Source organism: Octopus bimaculoides, chromosome 5 (genome assembly GCF_046866305.1).
Source record: "Octopus bimaculoides isolate indiv1 chromosome 5, ASM4686630v1, whole genome shotgun sequence".
NCBI classification, from domain to species: domain Eukaryota; kingdom Metazoa; phylum Mollusca; class Cephalopoda; order Octopoda; family Octopodidae; genus Octopus; species Octopus bimaculoides.
This window is the reverse complement of record NC_142932.1, coordinates 62,439,577-62,467,056: the sequence shown is the minus strand read 5'-3', so window position 1 is coordinate 62,467,056 and position 27,480 is coordinate 62,439,577. Positions and strand designations below refer to the sequence as shown.

The following is a 27,480-nucleotide window of genomic DNA, read 5'->3' as shown; positions in this document are numbered from 1 at the left end:
CTACGGTAATCTGATGTTCTAATCTAAAAACGAAAGCACCTCTCAATTATTATTTAATTATTATTCAGAGTACAACCAATCACAACTCCGATAATTGATAGAAGGAAGTAAACACCAAAGCTGGGAGCCTGCTAGACGCCACGACTAAAAATACTAATCTATTGCGACAATAGAAAAATAAAGGGCAGGAAACCCCCTAAGCAACAAATGAGGGGCACAAAAAAAAAGAGTGAATCCTTACGAAAGACGTACAAGATACTGAAAATTCCTCACATAAAAGCGTCCACTCTCATGGAGTACCTGAACTATGCCTTACTTAGAAAGACAATCTAAACCCAATTCGATTAAAGTCTAATAGACAGCTAAATAACTACTGCTCTGATTAAAAAGTCAATGAGACACGAATTCTAGATGGATAATAAAGAATTAGTTGGCGATCTTTTAACAGCTGAGGGATTATTCTTTTGAGGGTAGAAAACTGCCCTTTCAGTTTCGGCTGGAACCGAAATTGCTCAGGAGTAATTTTTGAGAACTCAGTTCGAGAAATTCATCAGAGCGGAAGGTGGTCAAACATATAGAGTTCCCTAATTCTACTTACGAGGCAGTTTCTTACTCTATGTTTGAGGGTTATCTTTATTTGCTTTCATTCGTATTTGTTTTTGTAAAAAAAAATTGCCTAAATGTATTGTATTACTCTTCTTTCTGTACCGTAGTAATCAAATAAAGTCATGATGAAAGGCGTTCTGGTCATGGCAATTCCACGCACGCACACACTCGCACGCGCGTGTGCACACATACACACTCCTCCTCTCTGCATGCACTTTCTATTTTATTTAAGTGTCGAAGAGCTGAATTTGTTACTTTGGCGATTGTCATTCCCGTTAGGGATGGTGTGAATTTTGACTTAGCTACGGAAGGTGATTACTTTTGGTCACATGAAAAAAATCCCCAAAAGGATTTACATCCTTATAGGATTCGTACTATCAGATCTTATGGCAAACAGCACAACAATTCCAGCAACGAATATAAAATATAATTTTTTTTCAGCTACATGTTTATCAATTTTGCCAATCAGTCATTACAAATTCTCTTGAATTTCAATGATGGAGAAAATTGAACTTTGATACTTACTAGTCGGACAATCATAAACGAATCTCAGACGAGGTTTCTTTATTTGACCTTGTGTTCCACAGCATGCTGAAACTGAACTTATAAAGTTAATGTCACATTCTTTTACATTTTCGCACTTTGTATATATTTCAGATTTTGTTTGCATCCATAGACGTTTGTTAACAGGGGATGGACATGTAACTGTATCAATTTCTATGCTTTTTCCTTTGTCACATCTTGGATTGTTACCTCGGCACATGTTAGTTACTTTGTTCTGAACAACACCTGAAGTAAAAAGCAAAAGTAAAAATTAGAATAATATAAAATGCTCCTGTACAATGGGACTTTATAGATTCATTTTCTTTCAACTATAACATAAAGAAGGGTACGGCCGAGTTCACGAATCCTCGAATACTATTAATACTTTTCATATTTATCCCTAAGATTTTAACCATACTATGATTTACGCAAAACTAAATAGTGTGGGATATTTGGTCCGATTCTAAAATTTATATCCACTCGTGTGCTTATGGTGATCATGCATATTGCTTAAGAAAGGGCGAGTCCAGATGTAAAAGCCGTTTCTAGTGTTTCTGCTATTTTATGTTACAAGGTTCACGGATAAACTGGTTAGATGCAAGAAAACATCACTTCCACCACTGATATAAAAATTAACCAACATTATTTCACCTTAAGATTACTACTGCTCCGTAAGATGAAGATTCAAATGACGGATTTACATTCCTGGGTCCTTTTTCATGCCTTTATTTTAAATGATCTAGTCAGTGAAAGCTTTTCCACTAAAATCTTTACATTCATTATAACGTCTAGTAAGTATGAATCAGTGCTGAGTTGACATCTTCACACAGGTTTTAGCCGCCACTTTAGATTTTAATCAAAAAGGAAAGGATAGTTGATCTAGTTGCGTCACATTACTGATTTCATGACAAAGATACTTAATACTTACTGGTTTCCTCCATATGAGGAAACCAGTATAACTATAGAAAGAAGCATTGTTATCATTTTAGTACAATATACAGTTATAAACTGTGGCAACAATGTATAATTGATGTGAGCCGAATTCAAATTCTTACGTCAAAGAAGATATGATATATCAGGCTAGCATATACATGTTCGCGTCTAAAACATTTACTTTGCGTACTTCACACCGTTAGTAATAGATACCATGTGGGGGAATAGAAATAATTTTAACAGCAATATCCATACGTATTTCCTTTTGCCAATGAGCTGGTTGTTCAAAAGTTGCAAGTCATCTTAGTATGCTATTGTTATTTTCTTTTACTAATCCTACGAGGATTAAAGAACATCTCGTTTTTATTCAGTATGTAGCAAACTGTAACTTAATATGTTAAGCTTTTTATTTTGGAACTGTACTGTTTTCCTACTCGCTAATCTATACGATGTTACGTTATGCCATATTAAGTGGCATTATTTAAGTCGCAATATTAGTATGATCACTATTTCGAGAGATAAAGTTTTTCCAAGTTTGATTTATTCTAGATTTGCACATATGGTGAAATTCCATGAATTGTCCTCGTGAGTTAATGGTTTTTAATACACAAACTATCACAATACATAAAAATTGTCTCAGGTACATGAAAACAAAAGAGTGAGTGTGTGTGTGTGTGTGTGTGTGTGTGTGTGTGTGTGTGTGTGTGTGTGTGTGTGTGTGTGTGTGTGTGTGTGTGTGTGTGTGTGTGTGTATGAGACAGACAGAGGGAGAGAGAGTGAGAATTTGGGAACGGCAGACAAGGTAAACATTGTTACTCTTATTTTTGTTGCTGTTTTAGGATAACCTCTTCAAATTAAAAGAACATATGGTACAAAGTTAACTGGCAAAAACCTAGAAACAAGCCACAAGTAAAACATCCTATATATGCCGATATCCATATATCTCCTAATATATTTATTCTTATATTTGTCTATATTACACGTACGGTTGGATAGGTTTGATTCAACATCAGCGCTTCTGTAGAGCAAGAATGTGAAATATTTAGTCACTTTATTTTACCTAAATGTATGAATTTTTGCTGTAAGAAATCTGGTTAAGGTGTATCATTGGTGGCGCAGTAGATAAGAGTTTTGGAGATTTGCGTTTCTCCTGTGAGAAGAATCTAATCCATATAAAACTCAAGAAAAGGGATTAACAGTCTTACAAATATATATTTCTACTGAATAGTTGTTTTGTTGCAAAGAACTTCAAAGACTACACTAATCCATTTCAACTATTCCTATGAAAATGATAAACGTTTCAGAATAATCTTACTCGTGACTTGGGTGAACGCTTATCAGAAGGAACGATTTTCATGTTTCTCGGTACACTAAATGACATTAAGTAAATAGACTTTAATAAAGGATGAAAAGCCATTTCAAAGGTTCAATTCGTTGGGTGGCAACTTCTTACCGTAAGTGTACATAGAAGTAGTTTAAAATACGTGAGTTTTGAGTTTAGTGTCGTCCAAATGGTGAAGTAACTATAGTTAGTTACATAATGTCTATATATTGGAAACATGGAAAGGGGCTGGTTTTGAGAAACAGATACTTCACATTACTTAATTTCTGGCTACTCATTTCTCTGATGGAGTTGTGTGTTGATGCAATGCAAATAGATATCAAATGTATTAGGATAATTTTGATTTGTATTTTAATTATCCAAAAGAGAAAGGTTTTACAGGCCCAGTTTTCTGTAAGTTTGAGTATTATTTAAGTATTATCATTCGTAGAAGCAGACAGTACTCGCATATTAAGACAAAATATATATTTAGATATACATAAGACATATGGTGTTTCGGAGTAATACTCTCTACTAATAACTAAGTAGATAAAATGAAGCTAAAAATCACCTCAGAATTAGACTTATATAATCTTTTAAAATTATTCTTTTATGAACTAGTTTGAATTCAGTGAAAGTTTCTGAGCCGTAATGAGAATAAACAATGGATTAACTGAAGTGTGCTACGCACAAAATTCAAACCAGAAGTAACTTCACTATGAAGTTGGGTTAGAAGGTCATTCAAGAAGTTGTTTGCAACGAAGTGTGTTCTGCATGTCTTATTCTCCTTTGGTTAACTATGCCAATACATATATCAATAGATTAATGTCGATGGATGGATAACTAGCTCTCGGAATCCCGATAAAAATACATCGTTAGTAATTTAGGGACCAGCATTGACCATCAGTAAGAAGATAAAACTGCAGTTATACTAATCTATTGTCATATCAACAACCATCTGCGCCTGTGAAACCTGGAAGAAGGCAATGAAGATCGTCCTAGGCATCTCTCATCGGGACAGAGTGATAAACAAAGAGATAATGAAAAGAGCTGGCATGAGAAGTTTGTAGGACGTGTGTAAATATATTCGTGTGTTTATACATACATACATGCATACATACATACACGTTCTGTACTATGTATGTATGTATGTATGTTTGTATGTCTATTCTATTTTTTAATTATTATAAATCTCCCACTGAGGAAGGAGCTGATTTCCAACAAAGATACAAAGCTCCATCTTTGGGATGTAGTGACTACAGAGAAATTCACATTTGGAACTTGAGAAAAGTCTTACATATTTTTACTGTTCCACTCACAGATTGCACTTGTAATATTAGCTGGTCGATTTCTCTTTCTGAAAATCCCAGTTTATCAAGATACTCCTTTAAGCATTTACTAACAAAACCTAGTGCTCCAATTATTATTGGTATGAATATGAATTCATAGTCTGGATATAGAAGCTGGAGGTTTTGAAGCAGTTGCCCATTGATATCCTCTTTTTCTTTGATTTTCAAAGAGATCTTTATATCTGCAGGGCAGCTGAACTCTACGACGGTACATACTTTTGCCCCTTTGTCCCAAACAGCAAAATCAGGCCTGTTATATTTACATTTGATAGAAGTTTTGATGGGAATATTCCACCAGTATTCCTTGAGTTTATGAATGTATTTCATAACAGGGAGACTTTCTAAGTTTATTTTAGGACAGTCTTTTTTGCAGATTGCATTGTAATTTGTTTTAGCGACATCATCGTGTCGCCTAGGGCGGTAGTACCGTCACAACATTTTAGGACAACTGCTAATCAGATGCACGATGTCTTCCACAGAAACATGACATAGCCTATACATGCAGTTGTACCTTCCGTTAGTTGTTAGAGCACTAGCCTGTTATCAATTTCATCGGTATGTCTGATGTAGTGTCCAGCTAATCTCATCCTTCTATGCTGTCGAAGCGATCGCAGAGCAACGTGAGATGATGATCAAAACGCACCGCCGCCACCTCATCTAGGAATAATGATGAAGATATTTAAAACATATGATGTTCCACCAAGAATTCTGAGAGCAATAAGTAAGCTGTATGAGAACACCAGAGCGAAAGTGATTACTCCTGATAGAGAAACGGAATATTTTGAAGTCAAAGCTGGAGTATTGCAAGGCGACACGCTAGTACCTTATCTTTTCGCCATCGTTCTCGACTATGTAATGCGTAGAACGTACGAGAGCAAGGAAGAAGATTCAAACTGCATAGGCAAAGAAGTAGACGGTATCAAGCAGTAACAGTAACTGACCTAGACTATGCTGATGACCTGGCATTACTAACAGAGAGGACAAATCAAGTACAGGAGGTGCTGAGCAGATTAGAGTAGGAATCAGGGAAGGTAGGATTATACTGTAACGCAAAAACAGAGCTGCAAGTATTCAACAACGAAATGCCTATGTCAGTGAAAGTGAGAGACTGTAAGTCGCTCAAGGTAGCTGAAAATTTCAAATACCTTGGTACGTGGTCACAAAGTACTGAAAAGAAAAAAAAATCTATATTAACCCTATTGACATTAATTCTGCTGCCATTAATCAGGACATGAAAGCACGTCATAACGGTAATCTTAATATATAAAGCTGAAGTTGTGTGTCTGTGTGAAGCCTTTTTAAAAGTTTATAGAAATTCACATTTTCCACTTTTTCGTTAAAATTTTTACATCAATGGAATTTTCTCGATGTGAACTTTCCAGTGCAGTAATTATATTTTTAAAATTCCGTTTACTTTGTGTGATTTAAGGGAGATTTGGCTGTTGTCTCTAGCAAATTTTATATTTCTTCCCTTCTACCTGGAACAGCGTTCTTACACACGCGCTCAACAGAGAGAGAAAGTGATACAACGTCATAGATTAAACTTTCTTCTCAGTATTCTTTACTTATTTTTCATAACATTGATACGTAAAAACACACACAACCACACATACGTAATCTGTGACAACAACATACACATTGCTTCAGTTCTCTATCTCCCCCTCTTCCTCTCTCGCTCTCTCAAACGCATACACGTGCAAGTAAACACAATCATTCACGTTCGTCAATGTGGCATAACTACAGAGTTGTACCCACCGACTTTGGAAGGTCATAACTTTCAGAAAAATGAATATTTTTTCCTGAAATTTTCTATGCATATATTATTTATTATGTAGATTCCTAATATACAAAAAATTTCGGTGAAAGGGTTTTGGGAGGGGGTGGGGGACAATTTTCGGAAATTCCACTTAAATTGTTCTTAAATTCCAGGAAAATGAATATTTTTTCATGAAATTTTCTACAAATATACCTTGATGTATGTACATTTCGAGCATGTACGAATTTTGAAGGAAACAAATGCAGGTTATTTTTGAAAAGCGTTCCCCACTCGGTGGTGTTTCGGAGCAAGTCGTCCATATTTGTTTCATTTTTCTCTATTATGTGCGTATGTGCATCCGTAGATTTCTAATGGAGTAATTAATAGGCAGTGAAGAGACGCCGTCATAAGAAAACTTTTAACTACTTCTATTCCTTTCTCCCTCTCTCTCTACCTCTTCCTCTCTCAAACGCATACACGTGCAAGTACACAATCATTCAGTAAAATATAACTCATGTTCGTCAATGTTTTGTAAATATACCACGATTTTCACTAGGGTGTTAGGGTTAGGGTTTTAGGGTCAGGGTTTTAGGGTCAGGGTTAGGGGTTAGGGTTTAGGGTTACGGTTAGGGTTAGGGTTAGGATTAGTGTTACAGTTACGGTTTTAGGGTCAGGGTTAGGGTTTAGGGTTAGGGTTTAGGGTTAGGGTTTAGGGTTAGGGTTTAGGGTTACGGTTACGGTTAGGGTTAGGATTAGTGTTACGGTTACGGTTTTAAGGTCAGGGTTAGGGTTTTAGGGTTAGGGTTTTAGGGTTAGGGTTTTAGGGTTAGGGTTTTAGGGTTAGGGTTAGGGTTTAGGGTTAATGTTAGGGTTAGTGTTAGGATTAGGTTTAGGATTAGGGTTGGGTAATCGTGTGGGTGTTAATCTGAAAAATTACAGATATGTGAAAAATACCGACCCTGCCATCTATTATAACTTTTGTTGCTCTGTTTAATATATACATAGATTATGCCTCCAAAGAAGAGAGTTTGGTGGGGAAAGAAAGCAACCGGTTTAAAATGACAGTAACAGACTGCAGCAATTCAACACATTCCAGAAGCTACTTTGAACATAATGCAAAATGGTGCATCAACATCTTCTGCCCAATCTGATAGAATTCTGGCAAAACTGTCTACCAACAGATCGCCAGCAATTGCTTCATCAGAAATTGCCGTCCTAGCTCCTGCGAAAAGAGATTACCCTGCTATGTATAATCAGGGCAACGCAAAAAGTTGTTTTGCACAAGCATTTCTATAGCCAATTAGACGGATGAAATTTAAGTACACTTAATAATGTTACGCAAAACAGCCTTCAGACTTTCCCTATTAATTTCATCGTCTTTTGAATTATAAACTTATTTACATCATAAAGGTTTTTTCGTTGTAAGGCTTTCTTTTCTAGTTGATTTTCACCTAGCAAGACTTATCGTAGATGGCGTAATAAGTCACACCCGGACAAGGTCGGGTTATACTGCTAGCAACAATATAAAATTTAGTTCGAATAACACTAAATCGAAAAATATAATTTTGTAGAAGAAATACTCTGCCTTCATCGGTGGAATATACTCAGATAGCACATAAATACAAATATATATATATATACAACATACGAATACTTACATGTAAGTATACGAATATGTAAATATCCCGAGCGTCATACTAATATATAGTTTTGTTATTTACACCACCTGTCCTCGTCTGTTGTTATTATTTGTATATTCTCCCATATATATATATATATATATATATATATATATATATATATATATATATATATATATATATATATATATATATATATTTTCTATATGTGATAGTGGATTTTCATCGATGAATTCTTGAAACTTGGTTATTTTCCCTAAAACTATATAATTTATATTTTTTATCTATAAAGCTCAATTTAATTTTAATTTTTTATGAATTGATTTTAATTGAGTTTTTACCTGTAATTTTGGATTTTGTCCCTAATATTATTATTATTATTATTATTATTATATATATATATATATGTATTTATGTGCTATCTGAGTATATATATTCCACTGAAATCCGGAATCTGGAAATATCCAGTAATTTTTTTGCTTGTTTATTTTGTCTCATTGCTTTCTCTCCTGGTGCTGTATGAACATTTAATGTGGTTTTAGAGTCAAGTTTCGACAGCTATTTCCAGCGTGGTGGTATTTCTTAGATATCCTTAATTATGATTTTATATATATATATATATATGTACACATAAGTATATGATATATATATATATATATACATATCTATGTGTATGTATGAGTGTGTGTGTGTGTGTGTGTGTGTGTGTGTGTGTGTGAAACAGTTCGTTTCCTTGAATCTTAGCCAGGAATCGAAACCTTAGTGTAGACTTTTCTGTAAGCTCTTTTCCATTCTTCTCGGCATTACCACTTGAAATTTTATGAGAATCAATTGTTATACTTAAATTAGTTCTATTCTTTGCCATAACATTTTGTTAAATTCAGGTTCTCGGACTTACACTCAAATTTCGACAAGTATAAATACAGAATACTAAATGGAATTCAACCTCTGAGATTTGTTTATTAGTGCATGATCAGTAGCTGGTATTTCACTGAAGAATGTTTACAAATATCGGGGAGAACACGCTCCCCGATATTTGTAAACATTTCATTTTCACTTTTAGACGTCGTACGTCTTTCATTTTCTAGCATGCCTATCTTTTCCACCCGACACTGACCGGAGGTACATGATTGCTGTCCTTACCACTACCATTCTCTTACCATTCAAAAATAGCAGATTGCTACAGCTTTTGTATACTATTCCTAATAACGAAGCCGCGGAAAAATAAAGTCCATAATAAATTACTTTTTCCTGCTGTTGATTTATTTGGCCCAAATAATCTGCTACGAATACTAATAACCGCTCCATCCATTGCATATATCAGTAACATATTTGTTACACACACACACACACACACACACACACACACATGCACACACACACACACATGCACACACACACACACACACACACACACACGTACGCACGCACGCACAGACACGTGCAAACATATATATATATATATATATATATATATATATATATATATACGAAGATATACATACAAATATAGATACTTATATTCGTATGTGCATACATAAACATGTATGCTCATGTATGCATACGCGTACGTGCACCCCGAGAAAACCCCAACAGGAGGATTATACATTTATTCAATCGGGAGATGCACCAGGCGGATTTTTCACTTCGACTCCATAAAATTGATGTGTCCATCAGTGTTTATCGTTGTGTACGTCCTGACTATACAAGACAGAAAGGACGAATTCTATGACCAAATCTCAAGGACCCCATTTCAGGGACAACTCTTGCTGTTTGGCATCTTCAACGCCTGAGTAGGTTCTGATCATAAATCTTATCCAAGGGACAGCATGGGATTGGTAGTATAATTGACATATTTGAGTTCTGCATACTCTGTGGACTGTGTATGATCAATACTTCCAAAATAAACCCAGCACAAACTGCCTTGGTGACATCCCTGCTCAAAACACCAGTACTAACTAGACCGATACTTATAAGATGCTACCATTTAAGGAATGTACTCATTTCTCGATCCTTTCAGAGGTCACACTGCGACACATATCACTCTTTCATTTGCTGCAAAATCAGACGGCAGCAAAATGACGCATTGATGTCACTGCGACACGACACCCAAACTAAGCAGAAGAGTTCATCAGGATGCGCTCACTGAAGACCCTAGATGGAAACGTACAGAGATGTGATTCTCTCAACGACACCATCAACAGTACCACATAGAAGGCTTTTCATAAGGATTGGTTCAGGGAAGCTCCTTGTTGTCATCGGGAGAAAATCGCGCTGCGCTACTCGAATATTGCAACCATTAATGATAGCAAGAGGGAAGGCCCAGAAACCAGCCAAAATGCTTTCAAAATGACTGCTGGCTTCAGCTTTTCACAGTTATTCAGTAGTAATATCGAGCAAAACAAGCAACGTTAAAAGTCGTCATAGACGAGACCATCAAAAACAAAAGACGGCAGATGGAAAAATGTGTAGAGCATTACTCTAAACCCTACTTACTCAGAAAGTATCACCACGGATAGTGTACTCGATACCGTATAATGTCTGTCAGTGATGGAGGAACTGCTAACCTTTGAAAAACTGAGTAAAACCATTGATTGTTGTCCCATTGGCAAGGCACCGGATTGAATGGCGTTCCACTAAAGGCCATCAGATTTGTGAAGAACATCCTGTTGCACCAAATGTACAAACTGCTGTGGTAGTGCTGTTAAGAAGGAGCAGTATCACATGACATACAAACTGCAATATTGTTGCCCTGTACATGAACAACGGGAATAGACGGATTGTAAGAACTATAGAAGAATCTCTTAGCTGAGCATCATTAAGGAAGACTTCGTTCGTGTGGTCCTAAACAGATAGCAGATAATCACTGAAAGGGTATACTCAAGTCTCAATGAGTTTTCATGTCAGGACGCGCCACCACTGGCATGATCTTCTACCTTCGATAACTACAAGAAAATGTAGAGTGCAAAAACAACTTCTCTACATCGCTTTCGTTGGTCTCACGAAAGCCCTCCAGCTTGTGAGCAGAGGCGGCCTATTTAAAATTCTTTTTCACTATTGATGGTGTATTCTTACTGTTGATGGAGACAGAATCCCATCTCATCTCTACGTTTCCATCGGTGGGAATGGGAGTGATAGATCTGCAGTGATGGTATCCTGATGAATTCGTCTACATACATACATACATACATACATACATACATACATACATACATACATACACACATACATACATATACCAATATATAGAAAATGCGGAAAATGCACAAATAATTTTCACATCAACTGCAACATAGATCGCCTCTACCTAAAACGAAAACATGGCGGCAGCGGCTTAACATCGATCCAAACTACCTATGAATGTCATATATCCATTCAGCAACGTCTTTTAACCACTAAGTGTCGAAGTACACCCCTTGGTCAAGTTACCATACACGAGGCAGATAACATCATGAAACTTGGAAGGCAGCTCCCTGAGCAGAATTCCTTGTCTGATAACCTTAATACGTGCCCAAAAGATGTCGCACAACGCTACCGCAACGTAGCACCAGATGAAAACATGAGTGTATATCAGCAAAGGACCACACACGGATATGATAGCACAAGCTCCTGGATAACAGTAACATTGATAATCAAAGGAGTCTATTATGGGTCAACTGAATTATTAACTTCCACTTTGAAGGATATGCGTTTGCAATCCAGGAACCGGAAATAGCAGCCAAATGCCCGATGCACAAAGGGGACAGTGACGCAGGAACAATAAAATGTGATAACCAATGCAGACTTTGTGGAGTTAACACCGAAGATATCACTCACATTATAAGCAGTTGTCCAAAAATGTCATCACGATATTTAACGACATGAGCAATTTGAGTTTCAAATTAAAGAATCAAAATGAAATAGGTGCATAGAATACATATATGTACTTATTAACGAACATAATTACAGTTAAGAAGAAATTTATGGAATGTGTGGGTTTTTTTTACTCGGTAGAGCTTTAGCAGTTTAGCTATTGAGAGAAGAGAAAGAATAAGTTCTTTGGGAATTCTACCTAGTGAAAATGTCTTATCGAGGTCAATAATTTCAGTTTTAACTGCAAACAAAAGCCATTTTCAATACGAGTGTGTGCGTGTGTAAATGTACATATATATATATATATGTATGTATGTATATACGTGTATATATATATATATATATATATATATATATATATGTATATATATATATATACATATATATATATATATATACATACATATATATATATACATATATATATATATATACATACATATATATATATATATATATATATATATATATATATATATATATATATATATATATATATATACATATACATATACATACACACACACACACACACACACACACACACACACACACACACATATATATATATATCTATCTTATATATGTATATGTATACGTACATGTATGTCATTATTCAGTTTATTTCAAGGTTTCTTGCCAATAGAGAAAGAACCGGTTTCTAACCTAGATCCAAGGTCCCTTCATTGGAAATTCAACATCAACAATGGGGTATGTATGTATGTATGCATGTATGTATGTATGTATGTATGTATGTATGTATGTATGTATGTATGCATGCATGCATGTATGTATGTATGTATGTATGTATGTATGTATGTATGAACTTGTAATCTGGATAGAGTAACTGTAGATTTCTCAATAGTTTAGCATAAGTGTTCTCTTTTTCACTGATCTTCAGCCTTATGTTGCTGGGCAGCTAATTTCCACAACTGTGCACAGTTTGTCTTCTCTATCCCAAATCATTATATCATGTATGTATGTATGTATGTATGTATGTATGTATGTATGTATGTATATAAGATATAATTACTTCTATCCTCTTTGCTTTTTTACAAAGTTACAATATTCTATTATCGCAAATCCTGTAGCACTGCATCTTTCTATCACTGGCACAATAGTTTAGAGAGGTGGTGTAACAAGAGGCTTTTTATGCCTTTCTTAGCCTTTGGCTGAATGCTATTCACAATATCAATGAGAAAGGAAGGGGTGAGAGATGAATAAAGAAGGAAGGGGTGATGGCAAACTTGGTAGTGGGATGATGGAAATTATACGGGGAAAAATAATCAAACAACGTTTCAACTCTGTGTCAATATGTGTGTGTGTGTGCGTGCGTGCGGGTGCAATGGAAGTGAGATGGTGAACATTCAACGGTGGAAAGAAAAATCAAACAGCGTTTCAGTTCAACTCTGTCTCTTGCCAGCTCCCGTATTTTAAATTTGCAAGTTAACAATGCCAAATATTTGAGGTTAGGTTACTTTATGGGTGGGGGAAGAAAGAGAATTAAATATATTCCAATAAAATATTCATGACCAGGAATAAAAATTTGTTTTAAAATGTATCTTAGTTCAATTTTAATCAGAGTTGCTAAAGTGTAAAAATGTGTAAATTTTATGTTTGCATGAAAAAAACCACGTCTAACAATTTGTTAAGTAGCGATAGATTGTGCGTTCTAAGAATGATGAGCGCTTCCATTGTACATAATTTACACTTACCTAAGTTAGCGTTATATGAGTGGGGTTCGGATTCAATGGACCATTTTAGTGTATACTTTCTGTTTTCTGATTTGAGCTTGTGGAAATCCTTAGCAAGCATGGTAGCCATATTATATTTAGGATTATTAAAGGAATTGATATGAGTTCGATATCTACGCTTCAAATCAGTGATACTACCGATGTCTATTTTAGGTTGTGCATCTGGTGTGGATACCTGACATTTATAGATAACGTTATATCGCGCAAAATATCCCGCAAGGGGACAAGAATCATTTACGCGACGATTGCATATTTTTCTTCTTTTTTGGCTGTTTTGTTTAAAATTTAAATTTGGAGCCGGGGTATTAGTTTGTTGGGCGATAGTGTTATTTAAATTGTGAGTTTCAATTCCAGAATGGGCAAACGTATTGGAGCCAAGATCCTTGTATTTATATGACGCATTAGATCTGGAGGTTTGTGCACTAATTTTTGATTTATTAATAGAAGATATTAGCTATCTCAAATTAGGAGTTGTAGAGAAACAAATTTACACAGAAGATTTATTGAATATGGAATAGTGCTTATGGTGTATCAGAAAATTTGTTCTCAGAATTTTAAAGAAAAGTTTCGATAACGATTTTACTTGAAGGGAAAAGGGAGGGGCGCACCAAATGATTTCACGTTTTCTCGATTTAGATAGCTTGTTGAGCATTGTTATATTTTTATTTGGAGTGTCATATGAATTTAATGTAAATTTTCGATATGACCAGTGTTGTCTTGTGCGAAATTTTAAATTTAAATTTAAAAGAGAGTTTTGACGCTGATATCCATTATTATTGAAATTTATTTCTATGTCAACATTTCTGTATAAGGCTATATTTAACTGTCAAATTCAAGTCAAACATACAAATTGCCTTACACATCTTCAAGGAAAAAAGGTTAAGAACAAAAGGTAAACACCAAAACATCGTCTCTAAGTCCAGTTCATATTCAAATTTCTCCTTAAATAACTCGTTAAATAAATTCCTCCTGAAATTTAAATTTAAATTTAAAATTTTGGATATATAACCAAGGAGAACGATCCTTAAGGAGTCTACTTTAGACTTTTTGCGGAGAAATCTCTTGCTATATTGGTAACGATTACATGTTTTTCTCATCATCAACACATTGTGGAGATATCATCATATGAACATGTATATGTGTATATATATATGCATGTATATATATGTATATATATATGTATTGATGTACAAGTATGTATATATATATATGTATATATAGGTATTTATATATATGTGCATATATATATATATATATATATATATTGAAAAAAAAGTCGTCAGAATTTTGGAATAACTTCTTTCATTTGTTTTATACATATATTAGTGCATTCGTTCGTCTTTCGAACTTGTCAAATATAACTGGGAAAATACAGAGATCTAGCTTATTTATATAAAAACAAGTGTTTTTTTTTTTGGGGGGGGGTTGTTTATAACAGAACATTGTTTTATTTTTTTGTTTTTTTGGGGTGAGGCTTTGGAGACAATGGAAGATGTATAAGCAGATAGATAGATAGATAGATAGATAGATAGATATCTATCTATCTATCTATCTATCTATCTATCTATCTAGATAGATAGATAGATAGATAGATAGATAGGCAGATAGAGAGATAGATAGACTGATAGTCAGACAGATAGAGAGATGGATGTGGTAAAAGAGAGAGAGAAGGGCCATTGTATTGAAATGGTCTTTTTAAGGAGTGTAAAAAAAAAAAAGGTTAAAAGCTTGTTTACTACTTACTGTATTGTTTTGAGACAGTTTTTAGGGATGGTAGAAGAAGGAAGAAAAGAAGAAAGGAAGAAGAAAGAAAAAATAGAGAATAATGAATAGAAAATATAAAGAAAACAAAAAATATATCTATATGTATATATACTTCGTTGGAATTTGGTTTGCAAGATTCTTTATGTGAATTCGTGTATTGAAGCATATTTTGTTGAGTCTGAGGAGAGTCATTCTCTTTTAGTGCCTTACTGTTTAACACACTCATCATTAAGGTTTCCACTCATTTACTTATTTATTTTTCTAAAAATAAATAAATAAATAAGTGGAAACTTTACCGGTGAATGTGTTAAATAATAAGGCACTAAAAGAGAATGACTCTCCTTAGGCATATATATATAGTGTTAGGTATGATGTACAGAAATTGAAAATTGAGAAAAAAAAGTCGTCAGAAGGAGCTATACACGCAGAAGGTAGTATCACAAGTTCTTATGTCATCAATCTCTATACAAATATACCTCACACTTTAGGCTTGGAAGCAATCAAACACTGGGTAGAGAAACATAGAGGAAGGATAAATGAACGCTTCAAGACTGACTTCATCACCAAGGCCACACGCCTAGTACTAGAAGAAAATACCTTTAGATTCGACAATAAAACAAATCGATAGAGGCGGTTTGCGCCCTCATATGCAAACTTAGTTATGGAATACTTGGAAGAAAAATTTATGAGGAAGTAGAGAAACTTTTTGATCGGGAGTACAAGAAATATATCATTAAAAGGGGGAACCGCTTCCTTGATGGCTTCAATTTTTGGGACAGATCGAATGAAGATCTAAATATATTTAACAATATACTGAACACACTTCACCCATCCATCAAATTCACGACAGAATCCAGTTGCAATGAACTACCATTCCTGGATATCCACAAAAATACGGAACTCCACAGTCACAACTGACATATTTTACAAAAAAAAAAAACTGATACACCGATATTTAAATTTCTACTCTTGCCATCCATCACACATCAAAAGAAACATGCCATACAGCATGGTAAGACGCACCTGTGCTACAGTGACTGATCCCAAAATACGTGAAATCCGACTCAACGAAATCAAAGGCTTCCTCACAATGCAGAAATACCCCTTAGGATTAATTAATGTGGGAATTAAAAAGGCGATGAAATTGAACATCACCCAACTACAAACACCTAAGGAAAAAGTTAATGAAAACACGATTCCGTTCTTTAACATACACAGTCCAGGAATAACCAACATCTTTCACGCCATAAAATCGAACTTACCTATACTTCTACAAAGCCCCAAAATGAAAAATCTGATTGAAAAAAAAAAACTCTTTACAGAATAGCAGACACCAACAAGGGCAGAATTCAAATCAGAGAATGAATCAGAATTCTTTGTAAAAGAATGTGGAGATAGGAGATGGGGAATATGCAACAATATCAACAACTTCAAATACTTGGAAAGTCGTTCCCACATAAAATTCAAGAGCGGATTCTGGTTCAAAATAAATGTAAATATGAACTGCAAAACGCAGAACCTCATATACTGCATTACCTGCCCAAACTGCAAAGAAAATTACATTGGCGAAACAAATAATTTCCTCTGCCAACGTGCAAGGATGCACGGGCAACATAAACGACAAGAGGAATTATGCAAGATTCCATTAAGTAAGCATCTAGAAATATGCAGCGACGGAAAATTCAAATTTTTCCTTCTTACAAATGTGCACGGGACGATCCGCAGTACCGAAAAGCAGTGGAGCTACATTTCATCAAAAAATTCTCTCCAAAATTGAATGTTTGAAAGAAAAGCGAAGACAGTACATTTTAACTACATTTCATTAAAAAATTTCCTCCAAAATTGAATGTTTGAAAGGGAAGACAGTACATTTTGCATTCTAAACATGACTAAACGAGGAGAAAAAGAAAGAAAGAGGGAAAAAGAAGGAAAGGGGAAGAGAGAAAGAAAACCAAATGACTTTCAGTGATGACCAAACCGCACCTGTTTTGTTTTTCTTTGAAGAGGTCACCCTTCTTAAACCCATTTCAATACAATGGGAAAGGACTAAATAAATAAATAAATGGTGAATAGGAAGGAAGATACCCTTCTTTCTCTCCCCCCCCCTCTACCTGTCTGTCTGTCTGTCTATCTATATTTCTATCTATCCATCTCTATTGTCATGGAACCTTACTAAAAAAAACCCAGAAACAATGTTCTCTTCTAAACAAACCCACCTCCAAAACATCTGTTTTATATAAACGAACAAGCTTTTTGTACATTCATAAAATTTAATTCGATAAGTTCAAGGAAAGAACGAAAGCACTAATAATAATGAAGAAATAAAAAGATTTTTTCCCAAAATTCTGACGACTTTTTTCTCAGTATATATATATGTATATATATTTATCCGGATGGATTTATCTTCGTCCTTTAATAGGAATTTTTTTCTATACATTTGTAATGTTTTTTCCTCATACGTTATTTACGAATTAAAAAAAAAACGTATAGGTACGAAAGTATGTAAAGAAATAATCAATATCAGGCTTAATTTATTAAATAAAGTTTAATAAATTTCATCAAATAAATGAAAGGAAGCAGACTGAATGTTAAAATGGATTATCCTTTTATTCCTTAATCCTATACAATTAGCTGGTTAAATATCTAATATTTAATTCCTGGCTTCCTTGCTATTAAATGCAATATATATCTATCAAAAAAACTACCTATAAAACATACTGGTCAAGATGTATACCAAATAAGGAGCTATATGTTATTTGAAATTCATATTTAAAAATTTGTTAAACGTCATCTGTCATTTCTACTATGTTTTAAACTAAATAGGAAGTTAGTACAAGCATGTGAGATTGATTAATAGTTTATATAGTTTTTTTTATTTAAGTATTACATAAGAGTCAATAATCAATAGACAATATAGTTATATGTCGCATTCATTATCTAAAAACGGCTAGTTAGATTTTAAAAAAATGAACCTTACGAAATACGTATAAACTCGATTAAAGATGTATTAAAAGGGAACCACTTCCGTGATTGTCATAAAATATAATAGTGTGGAATTGAGCTATATTACTTATTGAAGAAAAGTTTTTAAAAAATGATTATTTATATATATAATTTATGGCGAAAATATTATGTTTTTTCTAAGGAGGAAATCTAAAAAACTTATGGTATATATTTGTAATCAATGCAGGAGAGACAATATTTGAAAAACCTTAAATACTTGCTACATTTTTCTTTTAAATAGATTCATACCGATGTGCATACATAAAAAAAGTAGTATGATAAAAATTACTCTCGAAAGACAATATGTCTATTTCAAGTACTAATAATGTACTCCAGATATATACGCATATATATATATATATATATATATATATATATATATATATATATATATATATATATATATATATATAGTTGTATACTGTCAACTTAATGTGACAGACTCCTGAAGGGAATAATATTACTGTTGGTTAGACCTAGGAAGCTGCACCACTTCCTGTCGGCCTTGACACATTTCCTGTGTCCTTCGACTAGCAGGTCATGCCACTCCAGACTGATAACGAGCAAAGACTCAGAAACATGTCTCTGGATGCAGGCTTAGCTGGGTAGAGGTGCTTGTCTCCCCCTTGTAAATATATATGTATATAAAATAATAATAATATGACAACAGATAATAATAATATGACAACAAAAGAATGAATGAAACATTGATATTATGTAAAATAGAGGAATTTATCTATAAATATAATATGTGACAACTAGTTGGTTGTCATAATAAAACCTTTACCACGTCCACTCATGATTATTTCTTACGAGCAAAATGCATTTTGCTCGTAAGAAATAATCATGAGTGGACGTAGTAAAGGTTTTATTATGACAACCAGCTAGTTGTCATATTATATATATATATATATATATATATATATATATATATATATATATATATATATATATATATATATATATATATATATATATAACAAATGATATATAAGCATATGTATGTATACCTACATCTACACGTATATATAGATGCATATTCGGGTACAGGACGTTAGAAAAATGAACGGGAGCATAAAAACAAAACGGACTTTGTTTACACACAACAGAACGAACACATAGGAAAACAAACAAGCCACTTGGAATTATTGCTTCATCAGCTGCCTCTATTCGACACATACACACACGTACATAAGTTATGTAGATGTGTGTGTATATGTATGTATGTATATGTCATATACATAAAATGAAAGAGGAATTTGTTTACATAAAACGGATTACATTTCGGTGTGAGAAAAATACAGCCGCTTCAATTTTTCTAATTACTTTCTTTACAACCAAATGTTTGCGACGACTACATGACATTCATCGCACACCTCAACATGCAGTTACTACAATCTCGGAGCTTTTATATGAGAATGTTAATCATATACACACATGCAGGTTGACAAACTTCTGTGTCGTCATCAGTCAGTTATATTTGGCTGTTACAGCGCATCAGACTCGCCATCACCCGCGGCAACGCTGCAAGCGTGCTGGCGTGCCTTCATAGCCACTAGAGAGGTTTCCGAACGCCTTCAACTTTTCAACCCAAGGTGGTGAATAGTATTTTTCTTTTTTTTTTCTTTCTTTCTCTCTCATTTTTTTCTTAATTTTTTCAATTGTGTTCTCTGTTTTGTCCATTTTACTAATTTTATTTTGTAAAACGGTAAACACTCTGATAAATGTTTTAAATCATGTATGTGTGTGTGTGTGTGTGTGTGTGTGTGTGTGTGTGTGTGTGTGTGTGTGTGTATACACATAAATAAGCATATATTCATAGGCATGCATATGCACATACATTAAAATAGTAAAAAAACCCGCATACATACATATTTCCATACATATACACATACGTATACATATATTCATACATGCACATCCAAATACATATAAATAAATATACAAGTTAAATATATACTCATACTGGTACATATATCTAAAATATTCTATAATGTAATTAAAATAAATTCCATAAAATTTACAAGAGGATATTAATATTCCTACCTATGGATTTACCGAGAAAAAAATTAATTTGAAAAAACAATAATAGAGAAACTTATATTCTAAAGTATACTTATGCACACACACGCACACACACACACACACACACACACACACACACACACACACACACACACACACACACACTCATACATACACACACATATACATACACACACATATACATACATATATGCATACATACATACATATACATACATACATATACACACACATCTACATAACTTGTATAAAGGCATACACATATATACATACATACACATATATATATATATATATATATATATATATATATATATATATATATATTAAATAATACAAAATGGGACAAGAACGCAAAACATCCAGACAGTTAGGTGATACAAGAAAAGGACAACAAAACATCCAGATAGACGATACAAAGAAAACAAGGACAGGTCATTCGGAGTTTTCTTTCCTCAGTCGAGATCCAGATTATCTTTGAAATTTCGGCTCGTTAGTCTCGATATTGCTCCAATCTGGCCAGCCCCAAGAAAGCAGCGAATGTATATAAAAAAAGGGGCGGAAAAAAACGAACAATGTTACACAAATACAATAAAAATATAACAGGACATAACAACAGCTGTCTTTCGACAAAGGACGAATTAAATTAAGCTGGCTTGTGGGGAAATGAAGCCTTTAAAAATGGCAAAACCAGGTGGAATTGTTTGGAAGAAAGTTGTTTTTCAAAGAGTTGCCATCATTGTCCAGTGGGAGTGAGTGTGAGTGTGTTTGTGTGTGTGTGTGTGTGTGTGTGTGTGTGTGTGTGCGCGTGCGTGTGTGTGTGTGTACGTGTGTTTGTGCCTGTGTATCTGAAAGGAGTGTCAATGGAAAAGAGAAGGAAAGAAAGAAGGAAGAAAAGAAGAAGAAGGAATTGTGTTTACATCTATACAGCTGGTTAGTTCAAAAAAGGAAGGAGACAAATATGAAACCAAGTTAACTGGGTTTAATTCTAGTTGGCACAAAAATGTCCCACTATCAGTTAACTTGGTTTTTGTTATATGGACTGTTAGATATGTAATTCGTCTGACGTTCCGTGTGTCATGTGGTTCGTCTGAGTTCATTGTTTCATTGTTGTTGTCTTGTGGGACTGTCGTAGTAAAATGTCATTGATATATATATGGCGGACATGACTTTTGTTTATTCATAACGAACATTGGGTGAGTGCGTTCTTTGTATGTAATTGAACAATAAATGTAATAATTAAATTGTATAACTCGTTATGTTATCTCTACGAGTCACCCGAGGGAAACATAACAGAGTTTATTGGCGTCGCCGGTAGGATACATGCTTACTTTACCGTAAAATTATTCATCGTAATAACAATGGCTGAAAAACAGACAGTAGAACTTATTAAATTGTTTAGGGAACAAATGGACAAGCAAATGCAACAACATCAGAGAGATATGGACGCTCTGTTAAAACTGTTTGGTGCTCGACAAGTTGAAGGCGATTCTAGTGGCTATTTTTCAGCTGCTTCAACAACAGTGTCGATTCCACCATTTACTGCATTTGATTCAGCGACAGAACTATGGCCTGATTACTGGTCAAGATTCCGTACGTTTGTGGCTGCTAATGCTGTACCTGAAAAACGCATGGCACAAGTGTTCCTGACCAATCAGACTACTACTGTTTACAATCAACTTGCTAATCTGGCTACCCAACAAAATCCGCCTAAAGATATCAACAACTTGATAATGGACGAAATCGTTGACTTCATGAAGGAACAGTTCGACCCTAAACTTTTCATTGTGAGAGAGCGTTTCAAGTTTTGGAGTGATATGCAGCGGAAGCCAGGCGAAACTCTCCAGGAGCTGGCAGCACGTATACGCCAGGATGCAGCTACCTGTGATTTTCCAGCGATCACCAACCCACAGGATGAAGCTCTGAGACAGAGATTCATATGTTCGGTTAACAATGAAGCGGTTCTGAAGGCGCTTTTTAAGATAAAAGACTCAGAACTAGATTTTGCCCGTGCTGTCCAGGTTGCCATTGAGACTGAAGACGCAGCAAAGGTTGCAAAAGAAACTGTATACGGTTCCAAAACCAAGCAGGTGTACAAGGTCCAGCAGAACAGGAATAAGAGTCCTCAAAAGAAACATCAGCAGTCTTATTCCACAAACCAGGAGAAATGCTACCGATGTGGAAAGGCCCACAAAGCAATAGACTGTCCTTTCAGGGAAATCAAATGTCATTTTTGTGATAAAAAGGGTCATTTGCAAGCGGTGTGTAGGAAAAAACAACATCAGCAACGCAATGGTCATTCACAAACTCCCGTGAAAAGAATCACAAAAGCTGAGCTAGTCAAGGCGATCCTAGGTGAAGTTTCCCGAGACACTCATAGTTTAATTGTGCCAGTAACAATCCAGAACAGACTGTTCACAATGGAATTGGACACTGCTACTACAGGCAATTTTGTTTCCTTGTCAGTCTGGAAACAACTTGGAAGACCAAAGCTGCAAGATGTCAAGCATCGCTATGAATCTGCCAGCAAGCACAACCTGCCTGTTCTAGGAACTTTCATGGGCCAAACCAAGGATCCAACAACTGGTAAGCAGGATCTTATACCTTACATAGTCACCAAGATCTCTGATCTTAATTTGCTGGGTCGGAATGCTATCCAGACTCTGGGAATTTCCGTAGACACTACTCTAGGTTTGAAAAGCATAGACAGCCAAGCTAAGAGGGAAGGTGCAGAAGGGATGTATCCAAAGACCTCAAGCGAGCCCTATGTTTCCCTGCAGCAAGATTGTAACAACATGTGTGATGAATTTCCAGATCTTTTCAAGCAAGAATTGGGATGTCTCAAGAACTTTGAACTGGAAGTGAAGTTCAAATCGGACGCAACACCAGTCTTTCACAAGGCACGTCCGGTCCCATTTGCTCTTCGTGATGACCTGGCCAAAGGTTACGAAGAAGGCATCGCCAAGGGAATCTGGAAGCCTGTTCAATTCAATGAATACGGAACGCCAGTGGTACCGATTCGTAAAGCACACGCTTCAAGCAACCTGAAGCCCAAACTACGGATTTGTGGTGACTACTCTGTGGGAATTAATGACCAACTTGCTGATCACCGTCATCCAATGCCACTCCCTGCTGAACTGATGCAGAAACTCGGAGGTGGATTCGGATATACAAAGATAGACCTTGCTGATGCCTATAATCAGATCAAACTGGCTCCAGAAAGTCAACGCAGACTCGCACTCAGCACTCACCGTGGAGTACTCCTGCAACAACGACTCCCTTTCGGAATCAAGTCAGCACCTGGTTACTTTCAGGAGATCATGGAAAACCTGACCCATGATCTACCTGGTGTGGCCGTCTTCCAGGATGACATGCTCGTCAGTGGGAAAGATGCAAACAGTCACTTAAACAACCTAAAGTGTCTGCTCACACATCTAAGCGACAATGGACTCAGATGTCGCCGTGAAAAGTGCCAGTTTGCACTACCCAGTGTAGAATACCTTGGACACATTTTGTCGACTGAAGGGATCACTAAGGGATCCAAAGTCGAAGCAGTCTTAAAGATGCCACGTCCAACGAACGAATCAAGCTTGAAATCTTTCCTAGGTTCAGTTCAGTTTTATGGAAAGTTTATCCCAAACCTAGCCAGTATAGCAGAGCCACTCTATTGCCTTACGAAAAAGTCAACTATTTGGAAGTGGGGAGATGAGGAACAGTCAGTTTTTGATCACTTGAAAAATGTACTTTCATCAAGTCAAGTTCTGATACACTTCGATCCAAACAAAACTTTGGGACTGGCTTGTGACGCATCAAACGTTGGTATTGGAGCAGTCCTGTTTCACCGCTATCCTGATGGAAGCGAGCGCCCAATATCCAATATGTCCAAGACTCTCACTTCTGCACAGCGTAACTACAGTCAAATTCAAAAGGAAGCCCTAGCTATCATATTTGGCTTGCAGAAGTTTTACCAATATTTGTACGGTCGTAAATTCGTACTCGTGACTGACCACAAGCCACTGACATCACTATTCAGTCCGAGGAAAGGGACGCCACTTCTCGCTGCTAACAGACTAGCACGATGGGCCCTGTGGCTGAACCAGTTTGACTACACCATTGAATATCGGAAATCAGCAGATCATGGCAATGCTGATGCCCTCAGTCGCTTGCCATTCGGTGATGACAACGACTTTGACAGAAAGGAAAATGGTGAAGACATAGACATGGTGTGTGCCATCAAAGCTCTTAGTATTCAAGTCCAACCTGTGGATGCTAACGTCCTCCGTCAAGAGTCAGGGAAAGATCCAGTGATATCTACAGTGATGCGCTACGTCCGTGAAGGCTGGCCACCAAAGAACATGGAGATCAATGACGAAGTCAACAAGTTCCGTAAGTTATCAAACTCACTTAGTATCTGTCATGGATGCCTTATACATGGATCTAGAGTTGTGATTCCACATAGCTTGCAGCCAAAGATCCTCAATCTTCTGCATCTCGGACACTTTGGCATGGAACGCATGAAACAGCTAGCAAGAACTGCTGTATATTGGCCTGGTATCGATGCTGCTATAGAGATAGCCAGTCGACGATGTGATTCATGTAACGAACATCAAAGGCAGCCATCTAAGCCTCCAGTTCACCCATGGATGTTACCAGAAAAGCCGTGGAGTCGCTTACATCTGGACCATGCAATAAATTTTATGGGTAGAGATTGGCTGGTGATCACAGATGCTTATTCCAAGTACCCATGCATTCATCCCACTTCCTCCACGTCCTCCAAAGCCACTTTGAATCTGCTTGAGGAAGACTTTGCGCACTTCGGATTTCCTCACACACTGGTCACCGATAACGCACCAACTTTTACGTCTGAGGAGTTCCAGAGCTGGTGCAAAGAACGCGGGATCACACACCTGACAGGGGCACCTTACCACCCAGCTACCAACGGAGCAGCGGAACGTTTGGTGCAGACCTTCAAACAAGCTCTGAGGAAGTCTTCTCTTCCGCCAACACGAGCACTTCAAGAATTCTTGATGCAGTACCGGAGAACACCGACATCCTGTGGATTCTCTCCAAGTGAACTTTTGAATCACCGGCAGATACGAACAAGGATTGATTCTCTGCTGCCATCGCCAGTACACATTGCTCAAGGCAAACAGTCTAAGGAAGCACATAAGTCTCAGGTGACTCCAAGCTCGGCTGATGTCGCTAAAGTTACCAGGCAGTACAAGGCCGGAGATCCTGTGTATGCACTATACTATGGACCTCGCCGAGACAAAGATCCCCGATGGGTACCAGCAATCATTAAGAAGTCATTGGGTACTCGCTGCTTTAACGTGAAGGTCATACCTCATGGCCCGATGTGGAGACGACACTGGGAACAGCTGCGACCGCGGTACACAACTGAGGAAGACAATGAACCTGGTGATGCAGAAAACACTGTATTTGAATTTGCAACAGATCACCCGATGGAGATCTCGGAAACTGTGCCACTAACACAAAGACAAACCAGACCCAAGACCATGTTACCCGTTCCAGAGTATGGACCAGACAACCCAAGACGGTCCAAGAGAACCCGTAAAACCCAAGAGAGACTTTGCTGTTGATACTTCTTGTGTAGCATCAATTTCAGTGGGGAGGTGTTATATGGACTGTTAGATATGTAATTCGTCTGACGTTCCGTGTGTCATGTGGTTCGTCTGAGTTCATTGTTTCATTGTTGTTGTCTTGTGGGACTGTCGTCGTAAAATGTCATTGATATATATATGGCGGACATGACTTTTGTTTATTCATAACGAACATTGGGTGAGTGCGTTCTTTGTATGTAATTGAACAATAAATGTAATAATTAAATTGTATAACTCGTTATGTTATCTCTACGAGTCACCCGAGGGAAACATAACAGTTTTCATATTTGTATCTTTCCTTTTTTGAACTAACCAGTTGTATAGATGTAAACACAATTCCTTCTCCTTCTTTTCTTCTTTCTTTCCTACTCTTTTCCATTGACACTCCTTTCAAATACACAGGCACACACACACACACACACACACACACACACACACACACACACACACACACACACACACACATACACACACACTCTCTCACTTTCCCCCATTCATTACCCTCTTTTACTATCCTATATATCTCTCTCCACCCCTACACATTCAATAATACTATAAAAAGAGACAGATCCTCTGAAGTGAAATCATATTTGAAGAACCTACAAGAATAGGTGCAAGCGCTAATATTTATAAAACATGTGACATTAATAAAAATCTATAAATGTACAACCATCCAGATATCTGAGTACCTTATTATTTTTTCTAATATATAATTACTGTACATCACCTCCAAACCTTCCAATATATATTTATATATATATGTATGTATATATGTATATATATGAATATGTTTATGTAAATATGTGTGTTTATATAGATATGTATATATGTATATATATATATATATATGTATATGTATATATGTATGTATATATATGTGTGTGTATATATGTGTGTGTGTATGTATGTATGTATGTATGTATGTATATATATATATATATATATATATATATATATATATATATATATATATATATATATATATATATATATATATATATGGATGGAAAGATTTGACAAAAGAGAGGAAGGAGTCTAGATATTCGCGGAAGATTGAGGTCGCACCGATACAGTCGTCAATATAACGGCCATTTAATTTATATATAAGTTTCACTGGCCCCACTCCCGAATTAAATGGCCGTTATATTGACGACTGTATCGGTGCGACCTCAATCTTCCGCGAATATCTAGACTCCTTCCTCTCTTTTGTCAAATCTTTCCATCCATATATATATATCGGTGTGACCTCAATCTTCCGCGAACAGCTAGACTCTTTCCTCTCTTATGTCAAA

General features: G+C 35.9%; 1 protein-coding gene across 2 annotated transcripts in view; it reads right to left on the bottom strand.

Moving 5' to 3' along the window:
• Positions 1-27,480, bottom strand: part of LOC106872169 (uncharacterized) — a 127,856-nt gene that overhangs the window by 87,399 nt on the left and 12,977 nt on the right. For both annotated transcript variants that reach the window (XM_014919053.3, XM_014919052.3), the window contains exon 2: positions 1,132-1,395. In XM_014919053.3, the coding sequence (XP_014774539.1) occupies positions 1,132-1,395 (264 nt within the window). The remainder of the gene's footprint in view (positions 1-1,131; positions 1,396-27,480) is intronic.